This window comes from Anastrepha ludens, chromosome 3, assembly GCF_028408465.1.
Source record: "Anastrepha ludens isolate Willacy chromosome 3, idAnaLude1.1, whole genome shotgun sequence".
Lineage (NCBI taxonomy): Eukaryota > Metazoa > Arthropoda > Insecta > Diptera > Tephritidae > Anastrepha > Anastrepha ludens.
In genome coordinates, this window is record NC_071499.1 from 21250515 (window position 1) to 21269679 (window position 19165).

Below are 19165 nucleotides of genomic sequence, written 5' to 3' on the forward strand. Positions count from 1 at the left end.
TTTTCATTTTTGATGATCCTGTCAGGAGTTATGCTGACAACGCGGATGCACCTCTTTTTCGAGGGGTCATCGGAAATGGCGTCACAATGGAGGAGTTTTAATTTTTTTTTTTTAATTTTCAGAAATTATTCTTTAAATATGTATCTATAAGACAGAAAAAAGTTTGAATTAAATAAATAATTTTTTACATGGAAAAAAAATATTGAAAATTGGCCTTTTTTTATCCGACGAAATCCATGTAACCCCTTAAATTGAAGAACAAAAGCAGACCTCCCCGCAAATGCTGTTTTGTTGTAACGTAATTTGACATTTTGACTGTAATAAAGAAAATGTGTGTGTTTACTAATATTCACTGTGACATATCAAATTTACTTGATTTTTTGGCGTCTTTAACATAGAATAGCTGTCACTGACAAATACACAAATACGAAACTAATTCGTTGTACACCCGATACTATTTTTGTTAAAATGGAGTTGGTCCAATAAATAGCCCTTCTGCTCCTTTTTTGGCATAAAAGTCTGCCTTCTCGTTTCCTTCGTGTCCCTCATGTCCTGGTACCCAAATCAGTGAGACCTGATTATGAGTGGCCAGTTTGTTGAGTGCATTTGTTACACTCTATTAGGACTTTTGACTTGAATATGAAGCTATTCAAGGCTTTGAGAACCGATTGGCTGTCCGAAAGTATTTTAATTTTTACTTTCTCAAACCCTCATTTGGATATAATTTCCACTGTTTCCATTAAGGCGAAGAGCTCCGCATGGAAAATTGTGGTATTTTGGCCTCTTTACCCGATTTTCAATGTGTAGCATCCAATGCAGTTTGGCTTGGAAGTGCTGAAAATCAAAGCAGAAATCCAAAAGCCAGAATTGCATATTCGAGATTCATTTTTTTTGCCAGCCTTACTTTATTTGCTTTTCCTAATGGTTGTTTATTTTTTAGGGCGATTAATTCGTTCATTATAAATTTTATAAAAAAAAAGTATTAAGTCAAGTGATATTTATTAATATTTATTAATTACAAAATGATAGTTTTTCCATACATCCCTTATTCTATAAAAGGATGTCACACCGTCTTCTAATACTTCAGTAAGTATCGTTTAAGTAAATTAAAATATTTGATAATAAAAAATAAACTTGGGCCACCCTAAAGTTATCAGCGTCACTTATTCACGTATAGGAATCACTGTGGGCTGCCAAGGCACTTCTGTTGAAGTCGTTATGCGCTCGAAAAATGAATTTTCCAACATTATCATCGGCACGCAGGTATTTTCAGATAGAGTCTTAGCTGTAGCTTCTCTGTTGGCAATGGGTTTTATATTCGTTACAGGAGCATGTCTTTCAGATGGTACAGTGATTGGTGACTGACAAAAAAAGTAGGCAAAAGGAGAAAACATTAGTTGCCACATATTTAGTGTGAAATTTTAAATTATGGAGATCAAATTTTCCAAGCGATGAGAAAAATTACTTACTCACCCCTACGACATCCCCTGTAAATATCAAATTTATTCACCACCCCGCCCGTACTCACCAACTCAGGCACCGGATATGGCACCGGATATGGCACTGGTCTCGCAATTGGCACTGGCAGCACCGGTGGATAGAACTTGCGCGCAATGAATGCATGAATTATTGACGCAATGCTCAACGCTGCTGCTGTCTTGGCGGGCACTATAATAGGCGCTGGTGGCGGACCAACAGGAGCTGCAGGCGCGACTACAGGTGGAAAATATGGTGACCGATATAAGGGCGGCGGTGGCGGTGCAAAAGTAGGATTTTGGTAGGGATGCGATGGGTACCATGGAGGCAAGGCATAGGAATTTGGTGCGGCATACGGAGGCGGAGCATAAGGATGATAGGGTAGAGCGAAAGGGGGCTGTGCAAAAGGAGAGCCCAAACCAAATGGCGCAAACGGTACTGGCCCAAATGGCGCTGGCAAATAGGGACCATTTGAATCTAAGCCATAGATGCTGCGTTTATGACGACGAGCAGTCGAAGTCAAAGACATGGTGCAGAGCTGAAATAAATTAAAAAAAAAAAATTAAAAAAAAAACAAAAAAAAAATTAAAAAAAAAAACAAATAAATTTAAAAATTGGTAACTTTTTTGTTTATTCAAATATGAAAGGCCTCATTATTTTTACTCACCACCCAGACGATACGTTGCAAATACTTGTGGCGGCAGCTCAACAGCATTTTACTCCAACTCACTTTCGATGTCTACAAATTCCGTACTGAATTGAAATCTAGGCTGCACTCTCTTTATATAAATACCAGCCAAGCTGGGCCTTCTTTTGCAGATGCAAATTAGCGGTGATGTGCAAGTCAGAATGTCTTTCTTACAAGTTAGAATGATGTTGCAAGTTCACCATTGCGCAGACGGTTATATGCAAATGTTGCGGTTTGCTTTTTTTGTTTTTCTTATTCATAATTTAAAAGAAACTAGACAAAACTTTTACTTGTAATCAGTCTTAATGGGTGTTATGTTGACAAATTGCAACAAATGCATGATAATTTTTTTGTGCGTCAACACTTTTTTAACCACTTTTTAAAGCGGCATTTTAAGCGCTATGAATTTTAGATTATCTCGCTTTCCAGAAAAAGATTCTGTGCCTGTTGAAAGGTGGTGAATATCACAGACGTAAGACGATGAGGCACAGTGTAGAGAATAAGGGTAGGTCAGATCGGACGAATGGATAAAAGAGCTTCAGCCTTGTGGGTTTTCGATGAGGTATCTGCTGATGGTAGTGGAGGAAGCGAAAAACGTCTGCAGCCTTAGGCAGGTCAAGTAGAGAAAAATTGGCTGTTAACATAAGGGGTTGGGATAGTCAGAGGCACGAAAAAATTATGATTTTCAATCATTTTTTTTTTTGCTAGTCAATTGATTTACTTTACAAAAATAAAAGCATAGCTTTAATACATCAAATTTCGACTTGACTTTAGCAAAATTTTAACAAAACAAAAACAAAATTTATAATTCTAAAAGTTATCGCCGTTTGTGTGGAGCCCGTTTCACCAGAAGTCCCTTTCGGTGAGCATCACAAGTCGTTGAAGATTCATCTAAAATCAAGCGGAGAAGAGAAATTAGTTTTATTAATAGATACTCTTGAGCCTGATCGAAGTTTTTTTTTCAAAATTAAAAACATGGCCGTCTCAGAAAATATTTTTCAGACTTTCGTGAAAAAAACCAACAATTGTTTAAAAAAATCTAAATTTTTGAAAAAAAAATCCTTCGATCAGACATGAGTTTTTTATGTTTTTCAAAAGCTGTATAAATTTTATTGAAATCTACCAAGCGGTTTTTAAGTTACACTGATCACCAGTTCAAAAAACATAGTTTTGAGAAAAACGCATTTAAAGTTTTGCTATCGATTCCGGAGCGCCCGTGCGCCCTATGTTAACTGTTGAGTAACTCGAAAAGTATTTGTCGGACTCACTTCAAATTTTCACACAACATATTTAAGATATTACACTTTAAGAAAATGCAAAAAAAACTAATTTTTTGAAAATTCTGACTACTTCTATTTGTTCTTCCATATTCATGTATTTGTTCTTCCATATTGCCGATCTTTGGCAACTTTGTTTGCTGCAGTTTTCACTTCCTTCCTAACATCCTTCTTTCTCTTCTTGATTGGCGCGTTAACCGCTTAAGCGATTTTGGCCGAGTTTAACAAAGCGCGCCAGTTATTTCTTTCTGGCGCTTAACTGGTGCAAATTGGAAGCCAAGTCAGAGGAAGTCTTCCTCTTCCTGCGTTACCTGCTAGTACCGCATCGAATACTTTCCGAGTCGAAGCATTTGTATCCATTCGGGACACGTGATCCAGCCAACGTAGCCACTGGATCTTTATTCGCTGCACTATGTCGTCGTAAACCTCATACAGCTCATTGCTCCATCCCCTACTATACTCGCCGTCGCCAATGTGTCAAAGTTCCGAAAATCTTCCATAGAAAATTTCTCTCAAACACTCCAAGCGATGCCTCATCGAATATTGTCATCGTCCACGCTTCTGCGTCATACCTACATTAGGACGGGCATGATAAAAGTCCTGCAGTGCGTTAGTTTTGTTCTTCGACAGAGTACTGTACAACTCAATTGCCTACTTAGTCCAAAGTAGCTCTTTTTAACAAGAGAAATTCTTCGTTGGATTTACAAGCTGGCATTGTTATCTGTGTTAATGCTGGTTCCTAGATAAACGAAGCCCCTTACAACCTCGAAATCATAACTGGCAACAGTGACGTGGGTGCCGATGCGTGAGTGCGCCGACTGTTTGTTTGAAGACACGAGGTACTTCGTTTTGTGCTCTTGTTCGAGACCACCACCAGACCTATTCGCTTTGCCTCTTTATCCAGTTTGGAAAAGGCAGAAATAACAGCGCGGTTGTTAGGGGCGATGATGTCAATATCATCGGCATACGACAACAATCGCACGCTCTTATAAATAATTGTGATTAAGTTCTGCCACTCGCACGATCGTTTCCAACATCAGGTCAAAGAAGTCGCACGAAAGTGACTCACTCTCTCCGAAACCTCGTTTGGTATCAAACGGCGCGGAGAGGTTCTTCCCAATTCTGATGGCGCTGCTCGTATTGAGCAGCATCATCTTTCATGACCGTATTAGTTTTGCGGGGATACCAAATTCAGACATCGCGGCATACAGGCAACTCCTTTTCGTACTGCCGAATGCAGCTTTGAAGTCGACGAAAAGATGGTGTCTGTCGAGTCTCCTTTCATGGGTATTTACCAATACTTGGCGCAATGCGAATATCTGGTCGTATTTGTCTATCTATTTATTTAAGTAATCGAAATGAAGTACCGCACGCTAAATTGTGAAAACTCGAATGATAATAAAGCCTCTGAATGCGTTTCCTTGCGTTCCACTTGTTTGCGCTTATTCTTCCTCTTCTTTTGGGTGGCGCAATCTTGTGTGTATGCGTCTCATTCTTTATTGTTAGTATAGGTTATAGTTAGCAAACAAGTATAAGTATATATATAGGTACTAAGAATATAAAGGGTGCGCCGTCGACTGGCTCCTTTATAAATCACATGCCATATTAACACTAAAAGGTGTTCGCTGTACGCTCAAAGAGGTGACAGAAATTCACTATCAAATTTCAAGTTATGCTTCTGTTACCGAAGTTTATTTGTTGCATTTTTTTATTATGCATTTACACTATAATATAATACATACTTACTCATAACATATGCATGTGTACATATATGAATATATATGTATATGTATATATGTATGTTATATTATCTAAATATATTACTTACAGCTTTTACTAAGTAGTGAGAGGCAGAAATGAAAGTAGACATGAATTTTCTCAAAAAATGGCTGAGTATGCACAGTAAGTACTATCATATTACAGATGTATGTATGTATTTATAAAGGGTTTTCCAATAACAGGTGTTACAGGTGAATGGATTGCGCTATCGAGAGATGATTAACGATTTTTTGTGGCCAGAATTGAATCAATACATCTGGATCAATACATCTGAACTACGTTTATTTTCAACAAGACAGCGCTACGTGTCCCACAAGCAACGAAACGAACGATCGAAGAGGTGATCACAATTGGCCACCGAAACCTTGTGATTTAACGCCTTGTGACTTTTTTCTTTAGGGCTACGTGAAAGAGAAGGTCTACGCCAACAGCCCAGGGTCGATTCAAGACCTCAAAGACGGAATTTGTGAGGCTATTGAGGGCATAGGGCAGCCGATTTGCAATTCGGTTATGGAAAATTTCATGAAAAGGATATTGTCCTGAAAGCGTGGTCGTGGTGGTAATTTGTCTGATGTTATTTTCCGCTATTAACGGCATAGTGGAATCTCCTCTTTATAATGAAATAAACATCCGACATTTATATTAAAAAATAGCCTTTTTCTTTGAATATCAAAATAACACCTCTTATTGGAAAACCCTTTAGCTGAGAAACGTGAATTTGTATACTGCATACATTTACATGCGTTTAATTTTATTGTTTTTTTTTTTTAATGAAAACTAACTGTCTTATTTATAAATTTTCTGACTTTGAAAACTTAAGAAAGGTTATTTTCATGGACTTGTCTATTTATTTATGTAAAGGGTGGTTCAATTTCAAGGGCCGATGTTGAATGTGAACCACACCTAAACGTCAACGACTGGACTTCTTTCTTTGTGGTTATTTGAAAGAAAAGGTGTACGTTGATAAGCCAGCAACAATTCAAGAGCTAAAGGATGGGATAATTCGGCACACTAACGGCATAGAACCTCAATTATGCCTCAGTGTCATCGAAAATTTGGACCATCGGATGGAGGTGTGTCGCCGAGGCCGCGGCGGCTTTTGGCCTATATTTTGTTCCATACGTAATTGAGCCATATCAATATGATCATAGTATAGAGAAATGATAATAATTTCCTAAAAAAATTGTATTTGATTCAAAATCAACACCGGCCCTTGAAACTTAACCACTCTTTATAAGCATTTTAATACGAATTCAAAGTCAAACCTGCATAAGGGAGAGTTCAATGCATCCAGGACCATTTCTACTACTTGGAATTTTATTTTTTATCACTTAAGCTTAGTACTAAGTTCGCGTTTCACGAAATGGCTGTTCAAATCCTTCCAAATTGCATGACCGGGAAATTTCGTATGTATGTCACGGCAAAGTAGCACTCAGTTCACGCCGTGAAAACACCGCATAAAATTCCAGCAACATTTTTTCACCCCAAATTTAAAATGTATCACAAATACATGCCACTTTGTTTTTTTTTTCTTTTTGTGGAGGGTGAGGAGGGTTCAAAATACCTTCGCACTTACTGCGTCGACTGGTGTAGCCACTAAAACAATCCCTCCTCCTCTTCTGGGGAGACTCCCTTTATCTGCCATTTAAAATTTAGCGAAAACTGACAATTTGCTTACGAGTGAAGTACCTGAGTTCAAGTACTCCGGTGACATCGCATTTTTAAGCGAAACGCCTTCGCAAAAAGTATAAGTAAATCTTCTTGATATTTTTGTGTCAATATTTATGTGTACTAATTTGTTTAAAAACTCTTTTCTTACTAAAATTTGACAATTTTTTCTGGGCCATTGCGCAGAAATTTGACGTTTCTTCTCATTTAACAAGCAATATTGCTAGCAACATGTACTTGGTTTGCTAGCAACATTTCTCGATTTGCTAGCAACATTTCTCGGCTTGGTACATGTTGCTAACGAAATTTCACTGCTGTGAAATTTATACTCCTAGACGTGTAGAACAAGCAGTAGTCGTAGTTAGATTCAGAGCTATTTATTTTTGCACCAGAATGGCACTATAGAAATTTCAAGGATTCAATCAACTCAGCGTGAAACTTAATATCTTCTGGATTTTGGCGCGCTTACCCAGGCTTGACTGTGCATAAGAATTAAAATTATTGCTTAAGCAAGTAACCAAAAAATATTTATATTTTTAATAACACCAAAGCCTATTCACATCTAATGATATTCATATCAAGATTATTTTTATGAATGATGCACGAAAAATTTGTACAGTGTGCTTTACGCTGAGATTAAAGTGCTCACGCTGAAGTTGAAATAAGTTGCCATAGTTGTTGGTGACTACTACCTGGCCAGTTAAAAATGTGGGCAAGTTTCTCCTATTACTAATTTTTATCTTCATCTTACTCAGTTGCAAGTATTTGTGCAGGTATTTCGTCTTTACAGGAAAACTAAATGCAAGCAAATTGAAGCCAAAACTTTGACTTTTGGAATTTGAGCGCATGGCAGAAATACACTCGGAGGTTTGCCATTGCCTGCCGAGGGGCGACCGATATTAGAAAAATGTTTTTCTTAATTTTGGTGTTTCATCGAGATTCGAACCGACGTTCTCTCTGTGAATTGCGAATGGTAGTCGCGCACCAACCCATTCGGCTACGGCGGCCGCCGTATTCATATATCCTGTCATTTAAAAAGCGCGTGTTGCAAATATGTCTAAATCTTTTTTGCTAGAATGCTGGTACAACTGTCCTCTATAATGTCACAGAGTTTGAGGGTGATCTGTCAATTAGCTTGTTTTTGGCATTTAATTATATTAGTCAACCGCAGGTGTGCTCTGCGATTTTCACTATGGATAACAATATCGGTCAGAGTATTTGTCTTCAATTTTGCGTTTTGAACGGGATTTCGTGTGCCGAATAGTTGAAAATGTTGCAGAAAGCCTATGGCGAGGGTGCTTTATCAAAAACACGGGTCTACGAGTGGCATAAGGCTTTTGCAGAGGGCCGAGATGTAGTAGTCGTGGAAGATTTGCCCTGATCTGGTCGTCCATCAACGTCTTCAACGGATGAAAACGTCGACAAAGTCAAGTAAATGGTGCTGGGGAACCACCATTTAAGTTTGAGGGAGGTAGCTCGTGACCTTAGCGGGTCTCACGAATCAATTCGCAACATTTTACACCAACAATTGGGCATGAGATGCGTGGCTGCTCGACTCCTTCGAAGAGAGTTAAATTTCTTTCAAAAAATTCATTGGAAGAATGTGGCTGACGACATGCTTGAGCAAGTGAATTCGGACCCAACGTTTATCCAGCGCATCATAACAGGTGATGAGACGTGGGTATATGAGTTTGACATGCAAGCCAGTCAACATGCAACCAGGCGGCTGAATTACGCTGTCTACATGAGCCGAAACCCAAAAAACCACGTCAAAGTAGGTCAAAAGTGGAAGTCGTGCTAATCGTTTTCTTTGATTATTATGATGTTGTGCACTCGGAATTCGTTCCTAATGGTGCTACGGCAAATAAAGAATATTATTTGGAAGTTATGCGATGTTTGAGAGAGAATTCGCAACGAAATGGCCCAATTTGAGCAAATAAAACTCATGGATCTTGCCCCATAACAACGCACCGTCTCACAAGACTCATTTTGTGAACACTTTTTTGACCAAAAACTCGACAAATATCATCGAACAACCACCGTATTCACCGGCTTTAGTGCCCTGTGACTTTTTCCTTTTCCCAAAACTTAAATTGCCACTCCGCGTACGCCGCTTTGAGTCGATAGAGGCCATTAAGGAGAATTCGCTGAAGGAGCTGAAGAAGATCTCTTCAAATGCATTTGAAAGGTGCTTTGATGACTGAACTAATCGTTAGCACATGGGTAGTGCTTCGAATGGAGCCTATTTTGAAGGCGACAAAATAAATTTTGATGATTAAACAATTATTCTGCGTTTTATGGAACAATTCCCCGTACTTCTTTGACAAAATGTGTGTATGTATATATCGCACCCTAAATACAAAAGGGTCACAACTCAAAATGTACCTTCTGCTCAAACATGAACGAGACGTTATCAATAAAACGGTCCGCGGATGACATATGGCAAAAATAAATTTTTTGTTTTTTGGTACATGGCAAATTTCAGCGTGATATGTCACATAGTTTGTTTTCTGTGCTACTGTAAACAACCAAGCTCGAGTGTGGAAAATTTTGAGTTGTGACCCTTTTGTATTTAGGGTGCGATATGTTGTGTATTATGCATAATAATACAATATTTTCAGTACACAATTCAAAAAGTTGCAGTTCGTGCGTCGTAACAATGCAAGTTTTTTGTTTTTTTTTTAAATTCGAACAATTTCATTCAAACGAAATGAAGTTAAAACCTCAACGCTCAAAATATTTGAGAGCAAGCAAGCCGAGAGGAAAAGCACACTGTACACCAATTATTCTTAGCCAAGTTTTATCTATGTACATAAAAGTAAAGGCATGAGTTGCATAGATTAGAGTTTGTTTTATCGCTACTTAGGCATTAGTTGGTTATTTAATACATAGTTACATAAATATTACCATACATAGAGTAGTATTAGACTAGAATAAAAATGGACTAGAGTTTGGTGCCTTTCAATACTAAACGACATATGAAAGCATAAATTACACACTGACATACACAAATATTCGAACTATAGCATACGAATACTTGAGCAACACATCAATAAATGCGCACACTAATTTGGAAGAAATTCGATTAGTTTGCATTAACTCGTATAAGTACATTGGGTTTTGCCTTCTTTTTTATGTTAGGATATGAAATTAGTTGACTTGTGGACTCCGTAATATGTATGTATGTAGGTATATATACACTTTGGGCATCCACTGTGCTTACTTAATTACGCTGACTAATTAAAGATTTCGAAAATGTCGAATTGCCAAATCTACAGGCAAATCAAAATCGTATTTGGTGAGCGCATCAATTGAACGCAACGAGTCACGAAAACCAGTGCGTGCCACATAGCTGTTGGCGGTGTAGTAAGTGTCTACCAAATCGGTGCAGCTAAATATTAAATTCAACCACTCAACCAACTGATGACAGCTGCAAAGATAGGAAAGATAGAGAAGTTCAATAACAGCAGTGAAATTTAGTACTCACTTCAGTCCTGCACAAACAAAAGCCTTGAAATGTGCATTGTAGCTGCGTTTGTAGGGCCGATGCATGGCAATTATCATGCCCACCGCACTGAGGAAACCCTGCTTCGCCGTCACCGCTTGCGAGTCCACAATATCCAAATTGAAACTTTGCGAAAGTTTTCGTGCCGGTGTATTATTAAATTCGTCGCCATTCTTCAGATAGTAATATTCCAAAATGAGTTCCCACGCATGCATCGGTCGACTGCCACCCGTGCCAAAGAATCCACTTGTGCTCTCCTCGTCGCAATCGTTGCCCGTGTAATTGGCATTGTAGGTGGAAGAGAAGGCCGCCGAAGAAACAAAGGATGAAGTGGTAGTTGCGTCTCGTGTGCGATAACCCTGCTCAGCGGCAAAAACTGGGGACGGATGGAGGCAGCGCATGAATGGCACAATTAGACTGGAAGTAGCCGATTCGGTTTCCACACGCAGTCCATGTTGTATGAGCCGCAAGAGTGTCATGGAAAAGTTCTTGCGCACCGCTGTCGTCAACTCCTTACTTATCGTTGCAATTGAGTCGCCGCCATTATAACGCGAACCATGCGACTTACGCCACTGATTACGCTCCCAAGCATAACAATCGTAGGTGTCCTCATCCGAATCGGAGGACACGGTGTATGTCTTAAGATCTTTGCGATTTGTTGTTGTTGTGGCACGTGGACGCGCACGGGGCGGTATAGTGACGGTGCCATTGTGAGCGCTCAATGCTAAGGAGGCGCTAACATTGCGATTTGAGTTCTTCAGTGCGCGCTTCATGTTGGCCAACTTTTCACGATCGAAACTGAGTGTAGCTGCCAGTGAAGCCACCTCCTGTATGTCGACTTCGAGCTGAGCGCGTAAATCACTAAACGAAAAATATATGCACAACATTTTAAATAAAATTATTATAATATTGTAAAATATTTACTTTAATTAATGCTAAATGTTTTGTAATATGAAATGGCCAATTTTGCGGTTGGTAGGTAGGTTAGATGGCTCTGAGGCTATTCATCTGGGCTGAGTGCTTGGTTGCCTATTAATTGGTTCCTTTAAACGCTAGCGAGACACTTTTGAAAATTTACTTCAGTTCAAACTTAGTTCGAATAGAAACGACTCACGGTCTTTACAGTTCAAAATAATGTTTTTTTTTTCTAAAACAACAGAGCAGGGAAAAGAAATCTTCACTTAAAGTCATGAAATACAAATGTCGTAACCTCTCGGAAGATTGTCAGAATGGTAATGGTAATGGTTGTACGGGTTAGGTAGGCTAAGGTCTTCTATTGTGCGCCCCTCATTACTTAGCTATAATTATTTAGTATACCGAGGAATCGAACCAGCTCCTTCGGAGGGAGCAATTGTAGGTCTTCCTCCTCTAATAGGTACCAGCACAGGATTCTGCGTCTCCTGTGGCCTAATGCCTCACAGTTGGTGATTAAGTGTTCCAAAGACTGCTTTTCATCACAGCAGAACCTGCATAATCTTGTACTAAAGGGTTTTCCAATAACAGAGGTTATTTTGAATAGCCCGCCATTTCGTGGATCACTTTTGAAGCTGTCGTTTTTTGATATTTGACAAGTAGAAACCACGCCATACCAACGCATTAAAATTCACTATAAAAATGGTGAAAATTTGGCAGAGACAGTTCGTAAAACTCGACCATTTTTGGGTCATCGTGAAGCACCTTGTTGGACCGCAATACTGACGTTTCCACGAGAGTCGGTTATACGTTGCCGGAACGACCCGGATTTATATCCGGCCAAGAACTGTCACTCCAGCAGCATTCCCCGTATGTAAGTATGGGGAATGTTTAAGCAGCTACAACAACAACAACCGTAATACAGAAATTGGTGAACAAATTCGAGCTGTTGGGACAAGTTAGTGAGGTGAGGAATAAAACCCGTGCACGTCGCTCAAGAACAGCCGAAAATATTGCTGTTGTAGTGGAAAGTATTGAAGAAAACCCAGGTGTGTCCATTCCTCGTCGTTATTTGGAATTAGGCATTCCACAAACGTCATTACACCGTATTTTGCATAAAGATTCGGGTCTTAGGCTTTTACTGTCCAATTAACACAAGAACTCAAGCCGACCGACCATCAACGACGTCGTGTCTTTGCTGATTGGATCGTTAAAATGCATGAAAACGATCCGGAATTCCATCGAAAAATCATCTTGAGTGATGAGGCCCTTTTCCACTTCGGTCCATGAGGTCCATTGGCTTCGTCAACAAGCAAAATTGTCGGATCTGGGGCTCAGAAAATCCAAGAGCTATTGTTGAAAAGCCTTTCTATCCTCAACGTGTGACTGTTTGGTGCGGTTGATGGTTCGGTGGAGTCATTGGACCTTACATTTCCGAAAATGAAGCTGGAGCAACAGTTACGGTGAATGGATTGCGCTATCGAGAGATGATTTACGATTTTTTATGGCCGGAATTGGATGGTATTGGTCTGGACAACGTTTATTTCCAAAAAGACGGAGCTACGTGCCACACAAGCAACGAAACCATTGATCTTTTATGAGAATAGCACCTCTGATTGCTTATTACAGGCAAATTGATCTGTAAGTGCTTCACAGAGTAATCTGAGGCCCTTTTTATCTGGGGTTAGAGCGGATTTTGCTCTGTTACCATAGAAGTTCAAAAACTTTTGGCCGGTTGGATCCATTTTTTGGTTTCCTGTTTTATATTATTTTTGTTAAAACCGAAAAATGGGGTTAACCCAATAAATAGTCCTGGTACCCAAATGAGTGAGACCTGATTAGGAGTGGCCAGTTTGTTGAGCGCATTGTTACACTCTATTAGGACTTTTGACTTGAATGTGAAGCTATTCAAGGCTTTGAGAACCGATTGGCTGTTTGAAAGTATTTTAATTTTTACTTTCTCGAACCCTCTTTTGGATATGATTCCCGCTGTTTCCATTATGGCGAAGAGCTCCGCATGGAAAATTGTGGTAGGATTGTCAGAAACCAAAACTTGTAAGGATTTAGAAAGCAGAATATTTAAGGAGAAAGCAGAATAAAAAATACTCATATCTACTTACCCCCAGTGATTGCCCTTTGATGTTTTCTTCAGCGTATTCTTCTGGAATTGATCAGCTTTGGCGCCAAAATGTGTAGTGGCAAACATTTGCATCAACAAGGAAGCCTTATCCAACAAACTATGTGCCTTACTGTTCAAAGTCTCACCATGACTTTGTTGTGCGGCATTTCGACTTGTATTTGGATGCAAAGCATTGAGAGTATCTTCTGTTACGTCCTGCTGTGGCTTCAAATGCAGTTTTCGCACCTTTTCTCCCTTCTTCTTGGCAGCATAACTATTGTAGGGTTCATTTAATTTCTCACTACCATTGAGAGTCTTCATCTTCGAATCCTCCGTGTCGCATTGCAAAAAGGCAATGAAACGTTCGAGATCAGTTATTTGTGTTTTCAATTGAGCCACCAATTGCTCCTTCATTCGCAGTGGGCCTACAAATTCGCCGATGGCATTGTCTACATGATTCTTCAACTCTTCGGAACTCAGCTCGGGCAAATCGCGCTCGTCAACTTGCAAATTCAATTTGTTTTTAAGCTCGTCAATGATTATCTTCTGCTTCTCAAGTAAGATGTGTTGGGGCAAAACCGGCGCTCCCGATTCATACGCCAGTTTTTCTAATTCACTTAGTTGCGATTTCAGATGTTCAATCAGTTCAAATTGTCGTTGTCGCACCGCTTCATCGTCAGGCTGTGCAAGGGAGGATGCGTCAGGATTCATATCGCCTGCTGAGCCGGGCACTATTGGCTGCAATAAATCAGAGGCGCCGTTAATGATATAATTGTTGAAAGAGGTCATAAAATCTACTATTTTGTTAATTAAGAGAACTAAACTTTAACTCACAAGAATTTTAGACTAAACAATGTTTAACTCTGGCTTTAAAACAAGTGTATCTTAAACCTTAAAGACATCTGAATTGTGTGGTATTCTAAGAGCTCCTTATATAGAAACCTTACATTAGTGGCCGCTTATGCCACTCTAATACACCCAGCGTCTGAAGATATTGAGTTACTGGAATTTATAAAGGGTGATCAGATTAAAGGTACTTTTTCCAATGGGGTTTTTTTTGACAGATCACGAGTGGCTACTGTCAAGTTAAATACAAAAGTTTTTCCAGTATTCATTGACATTTCATCAAGGAAAAACTTACGCCTCAGCAACGTTTGCAAATCGTGCAACTTTATTACGAAACTCGACTCTCTGTGAAAAGTGTTCCTCGCGCGCCCAAGTGAACTTATGGTGTACATAACCATCCTACCGAACGCACTGTTCGACAAAATTGAGAATAATTTTGTATTATTGGCTGATATTCGACCGATTAGACCACGTACCGCCCGAAGTGAAGAAAATATTGCGGCTGTAAATGAGAGTTTTGCTGAAGATCCGGAAGAATACATTCGACGCCGATCTCAAAAACATGGCCTATCTTATGGCAGTACGTGGGCGATTTTACGCAAAGATCTTGGTTTGAAAGCATATAAAATACAGCTTATCCAAGATTAGAAGTCGGCCGCTCTTCCAAAGCGTCATAAACTCAGTCGTTGGACTCTTGAAATACTCGCCGAAGATCCGCACTTTGGGGCCCGAACTCTGTTCAGCGATGAGGCCCATTTTGTGGATAAACCAGCTTCGATTGAGGCATTGGAAGCCAACATTACTAAAGTTATTCACGAGGTACCGACCGAAGTTTACGGATGACCGAATTACGATGCAGTTGCGGCCAACATTCGAAAGAGATTATCTTTAAGAAATAAATGTCATGAATGGTTCTACACAGAAGTAGTAAATACTCCCCAATCAATTTCAATTTAAAATTCGATATCACTAAATTTATCAACCTTTACTTATGTATATATATTATATAATTATCACCCTCATCGTACGCTGGGTGTTTGGCTGAGCTCCACCTTCAATTTGTGGTATACGTCTTGATGTCGGTCCCTGAATGGTAGGTATCAGTTGTATGCCCCCCTCCGAACAGCTGGTGGTTTTTATGAGCGTTTTTTCAGTCGGACTCTTATTTAAGCCAGCCTGTCATGTCCAACCGACGTCGCAGTTCCTCCTGTCACTAAGCAGAGGGGACTGTAGGAGGCTGGTTGGACTTATGACGAGCCACTTTCTATGGGCAAAACACATGGAAAAGGTGGACATCTCAGACAGTGCACTCTGCCCAGCATGTGGAGAGGAGGATGAGACGGCGGACCACTTTCTGTGCGTTCTTCGCTCGTATCAGGCTTGAGGTCTTTGACACGGATGTGTTAAAAAGCGACCACGTTGACTCCTTGGCATCACAAGATTGACGGAGGTCGGATAGATTTAAAGGAAATTCAAAAGGGAATCCCAGTGATTTACAATGAACTTAATGTTGTCTGAATGCTGTACTTCTTAGTCTATCCCGATAAAAAAACAGCCACAAGAAGCCACCCAATGTTAAGTTCAAAAATTGTGCTGTCATGACGAAATCAAGCCAAAGGAAAGAATTGTGTAAAGCTTCTTCATATATAGTTTGGTATTTAATCCTGATCTATAGACTATATCATTTGCATCTCATAGGCATCACGCCTTCCTTCCTTACCAACGTACGAGCTAAAAAGTCCTTTCCAATTTAAATATATAAGTGGTAATAAGAGAATTTCAAACGAACAACTCCTTGATCAAAGCTGACAAAAACTAATCGGCACTAGAATACGAGAGCAAAAATGGAAATGGATTAACTGAACACTGCGCAAGCCAGTGACCGACAGAGGTAGGATGGTGCTCGACTGGTACCCAGAGCGCTCTAGCTGGGACCTGGCCCTCCTCATCATATTGGCATTATAGTCCGGAGTGGACCATTGCCTCCTCGACAATACGTCTACATTCTTCTCGACCGCCCGCTTTCGCTCTATGCTTTGAGATTCTTATCTTACGTATGTCGTCTTCTACGTCTTGCAACCATCGTCGCCTTGCTCAGCCTCTCCTTCTTGCTCCTTCAGGATTTGCTTCAACAACTTTTTTGGTCGCTCTTCGGTGCTTATTCTTAGGAAATGTCATTACCACCATAATCTTGGCGACTTTATAAGCTGCGTTACATTTCGACCCGCGATTAAAACACTGAGCTCGTGGTTATGCCGTATACGGTATGCACCGTCTTCTAATCGGGCCGGTATAGGGCCGAATATTTTTCTGAGAATTTTTCTTTCAGATCGCATCAGTAAATTCACGACATGAACTTTAAGGACTCATGTTTCACAGTCGTAGGTGAGAACCGGTCTTATTAAAGTTTTGTACATCTGGAGCTTTTTTTCCCTCTGATATCAATGAAGACTTCATAAGTTTGATATGGCCAAAGTATGCTCTATTAGCTGCCTGAATACGGTCTTGTATTGATAAGGACGGATTTATACTGAATACTAGGCCTAAGTATTTAAACTCTTGCATCAGCTCAAAAATATAGCTTCCGATTCTGATGTGGTTTTCATGAAAGGATCATGTCATGTATTTCATCTTTTCTGCATTTATCTTGAGGGCCGCTGGTCTTGTAGCTTGCACTAGCCGCATGAAAACGTTCTGAAGAGTCTCCCTATTTCTCGCAAGAATCGTACCTGTGTCTCTACTCCACCACAATTGATAAAACCTCAGTATGGAAGACATTGTAATGACCCAAATACCGAAAAGAGAGACTTAGGAGGGGACTTCAGGTAGAGACTCCACTTCCTTATATTAAGATGCAATCTTTTGTGTCGACTGACGATACTCAATCGTTGCTTGGGCAGCAGACAAGCTACTAAAAAAGTTAAAACCGAGGAATATCAAAATCCAGAAGATTTCCTTAATTCAAAGCAACTTCTAATTACAAAAATTGTGTTTTGCTTTTTACTAAGTTAAAATCTTCTTGCGGCCGCCGTGGCGGAATGGGTTGGTTTGTGACTACCATTGAAATTACGGAGGTTCGAAACTTCGGCATGAAACAGCAAAATGATAGAAAAAGTGTTTTCTAATAGCCGTCGCCTTCGGCAATGGCAAACCTCCGAGTGTAATTCTGCCATTAAAAAGCTTCGCATAAAAAAACCATTTGTAGTTCGGAGTTGGCTTAAAATTGTAATATAGGTCCCTCCCTTTGTGGAACAAAATTAAGATGCGCCCCACAAATAGGAGGAGAAGCTCGGCCAAATACCGAACAAAACTGCAAGCGCCAATCATTTATTTATTTTTTTAAATCTTCTTCCTCTACACTCTTCACTTTCCTCTCCGTACACTTAAACACTACTGAGGTGTATATTCTTCACCATCAGCTTCAATCAAATTCTCTCTTGCAAACATCTTCCTTACCACTTATCAAACTTTAAAACTTATAACTTACTTCCGGTATGCCGCGAAACGCAAATTCCTCCAAATCCTTCAGTAGCTGATCTCGTTCGTGTGAAGGCGCCTCCACAATTTGTCGCACCCTTAATTGAACATGGGCAAAATGCGAAGTCAATGCCATCAGAGAAGTAGTTAACAGCTCCTGTTCCTCTTCCATATTTCTTAAGCGTCCCAATTCGTTGGAATCATTACGCAACAACTCCTGCTTATCCTGACTATCGGAACTCAAAAGTTCTAATTCGGATTCGGGACTCAGCAATTCAGAAGTAGGACTCATTGCATCGTCATAGTTCGCGCCTAGAGGAGACCAACGTTCACTAAGCGGATGAGGGGATGTGTTATCGTAATGCTCCGAGGGCAACAAAGTATCATCACCGAAAATAGCATTCGTTTCCTTGCATGCTTCAAACACATGGTGGTCAGTATTTGCTATATCGGTTCGTGTTGATTCCACTGTGGTGTTTTCTACCTCTACCTCTACTTCTTCTTCTTCATCCTCCCTTTCTAGTTGATTTTGCATACACGCATATGCCGTGGGCTTGTTTGTGTAAGGGGTTGATTGTGCGCTAGTTGGTGAGGGTGTAGAGGTTGGTGAGGTGGGTGAGATGGGGGTTGTCGCCTCTATCGGAGTCTCAGCTGCATTGCTTACGCTACATTGACTGTTGCAACGACGTTCAAGAAAAATCGTTTCCTCCTCGTCAAGTTGTTGACCTTCGTCCCTGTAATCATCCCCCACATATTTGTGCTTATTTGCTGCTACCTCCACAAGTGACAGGGCACAAACACGGTTGTCTTTGTTGTCTGCAGCAGATTTCGCAAGTACGCTGGAATCCGCATCGAATATTTCTTCCATCTGTTCACTTTGTAAACTATTCATTTTTCACAGATTTCGTACACTTCTCATATACAATACTCGGAGAAAGTTAAAAATAATCGCATTTTTCTATTGCAAATAGTTTGCCACATTTTAAGCAGAAAGTTTAAGTGAAAAAAATCAATTTTATTCAATTAGCACAACGATCCCACACAACAAGTTTTCGGAGAAAAACTGCGAATGCACTACGAAGGCATATGGTTGAATTCTCTTGCACAGATTACGGTATATTGTAGTAGAACAACGGAGAAACGGAAATTAGTGCAGTGTTGCTTACTTAAGGTATTTTCAAGGGAATTTGGGAAATTAAATCGTGAGGTTAGGAAATAGAAATTAGCGAAGTTAAAAAAATGTGTCTGAGAAAAAGTTTTGAAATTTATTTTATGAAATAAAATCATATTCACTTTGATATTTTATTGATGATTCAAAAAATTTAAGAGGGTATTCTAGTGTAGAGGCATGAATTTGAGGTGTTTTTTCGAGTGCTATAAATAAAAAATGAAAAATATTTTTACCATCCATTTTTTAA

General features: G+C 39.7%; 2 protein-coding genes across 2 annotated transcripts; both read right to left on the reverse strand.

Annotated features, from left to right (window-relative positions):
• Positions 1–1163: 1163 nt before the first annotated feature.
• LOC128856591 (calphotin-like) lies at positions 1164–2191 on the reverse strand. Its single transcript, XM_054091899.1, has 3 exons — positions 2144–2191; positions 1529–2014; positions 1164–1361 (listed from the first exon to the last, which is right to left on the reverse strand). The coding sequence occupies exons 1-3, from the start codon at positions 2189–2191 to the stop codon at positions 1164–1166; spliced, it is 732 nt and encodes a 243-aa protein (XP_053947874.1).
• Positions 2192–5016: 2825 nt separating this feature from the next.
• On the reverse strand, positions 5017–18878 carry LOC128857123 (RUN domain-containing protein 1). The gene is made up of 4 exons (XM_054092701.1): positions 17758–18878; positions 13426–14162; positions 10376–11254; positions 5017–10318 (listed from the first exon to the last, which is right to left on the reverse strand). Exons 1-4 carry the CDS (start codon positions 18637–18639, stop codon positions 10129–10131), a joined length of 2688 nt encoding a protein of 895 aa, XP_053948676.1. The 5' UTR covers positions 18640–18878; the 3' UTR covers positions 5017–10128.
• Positions 18879–19165: the final 287 nt, after the last annotated feature.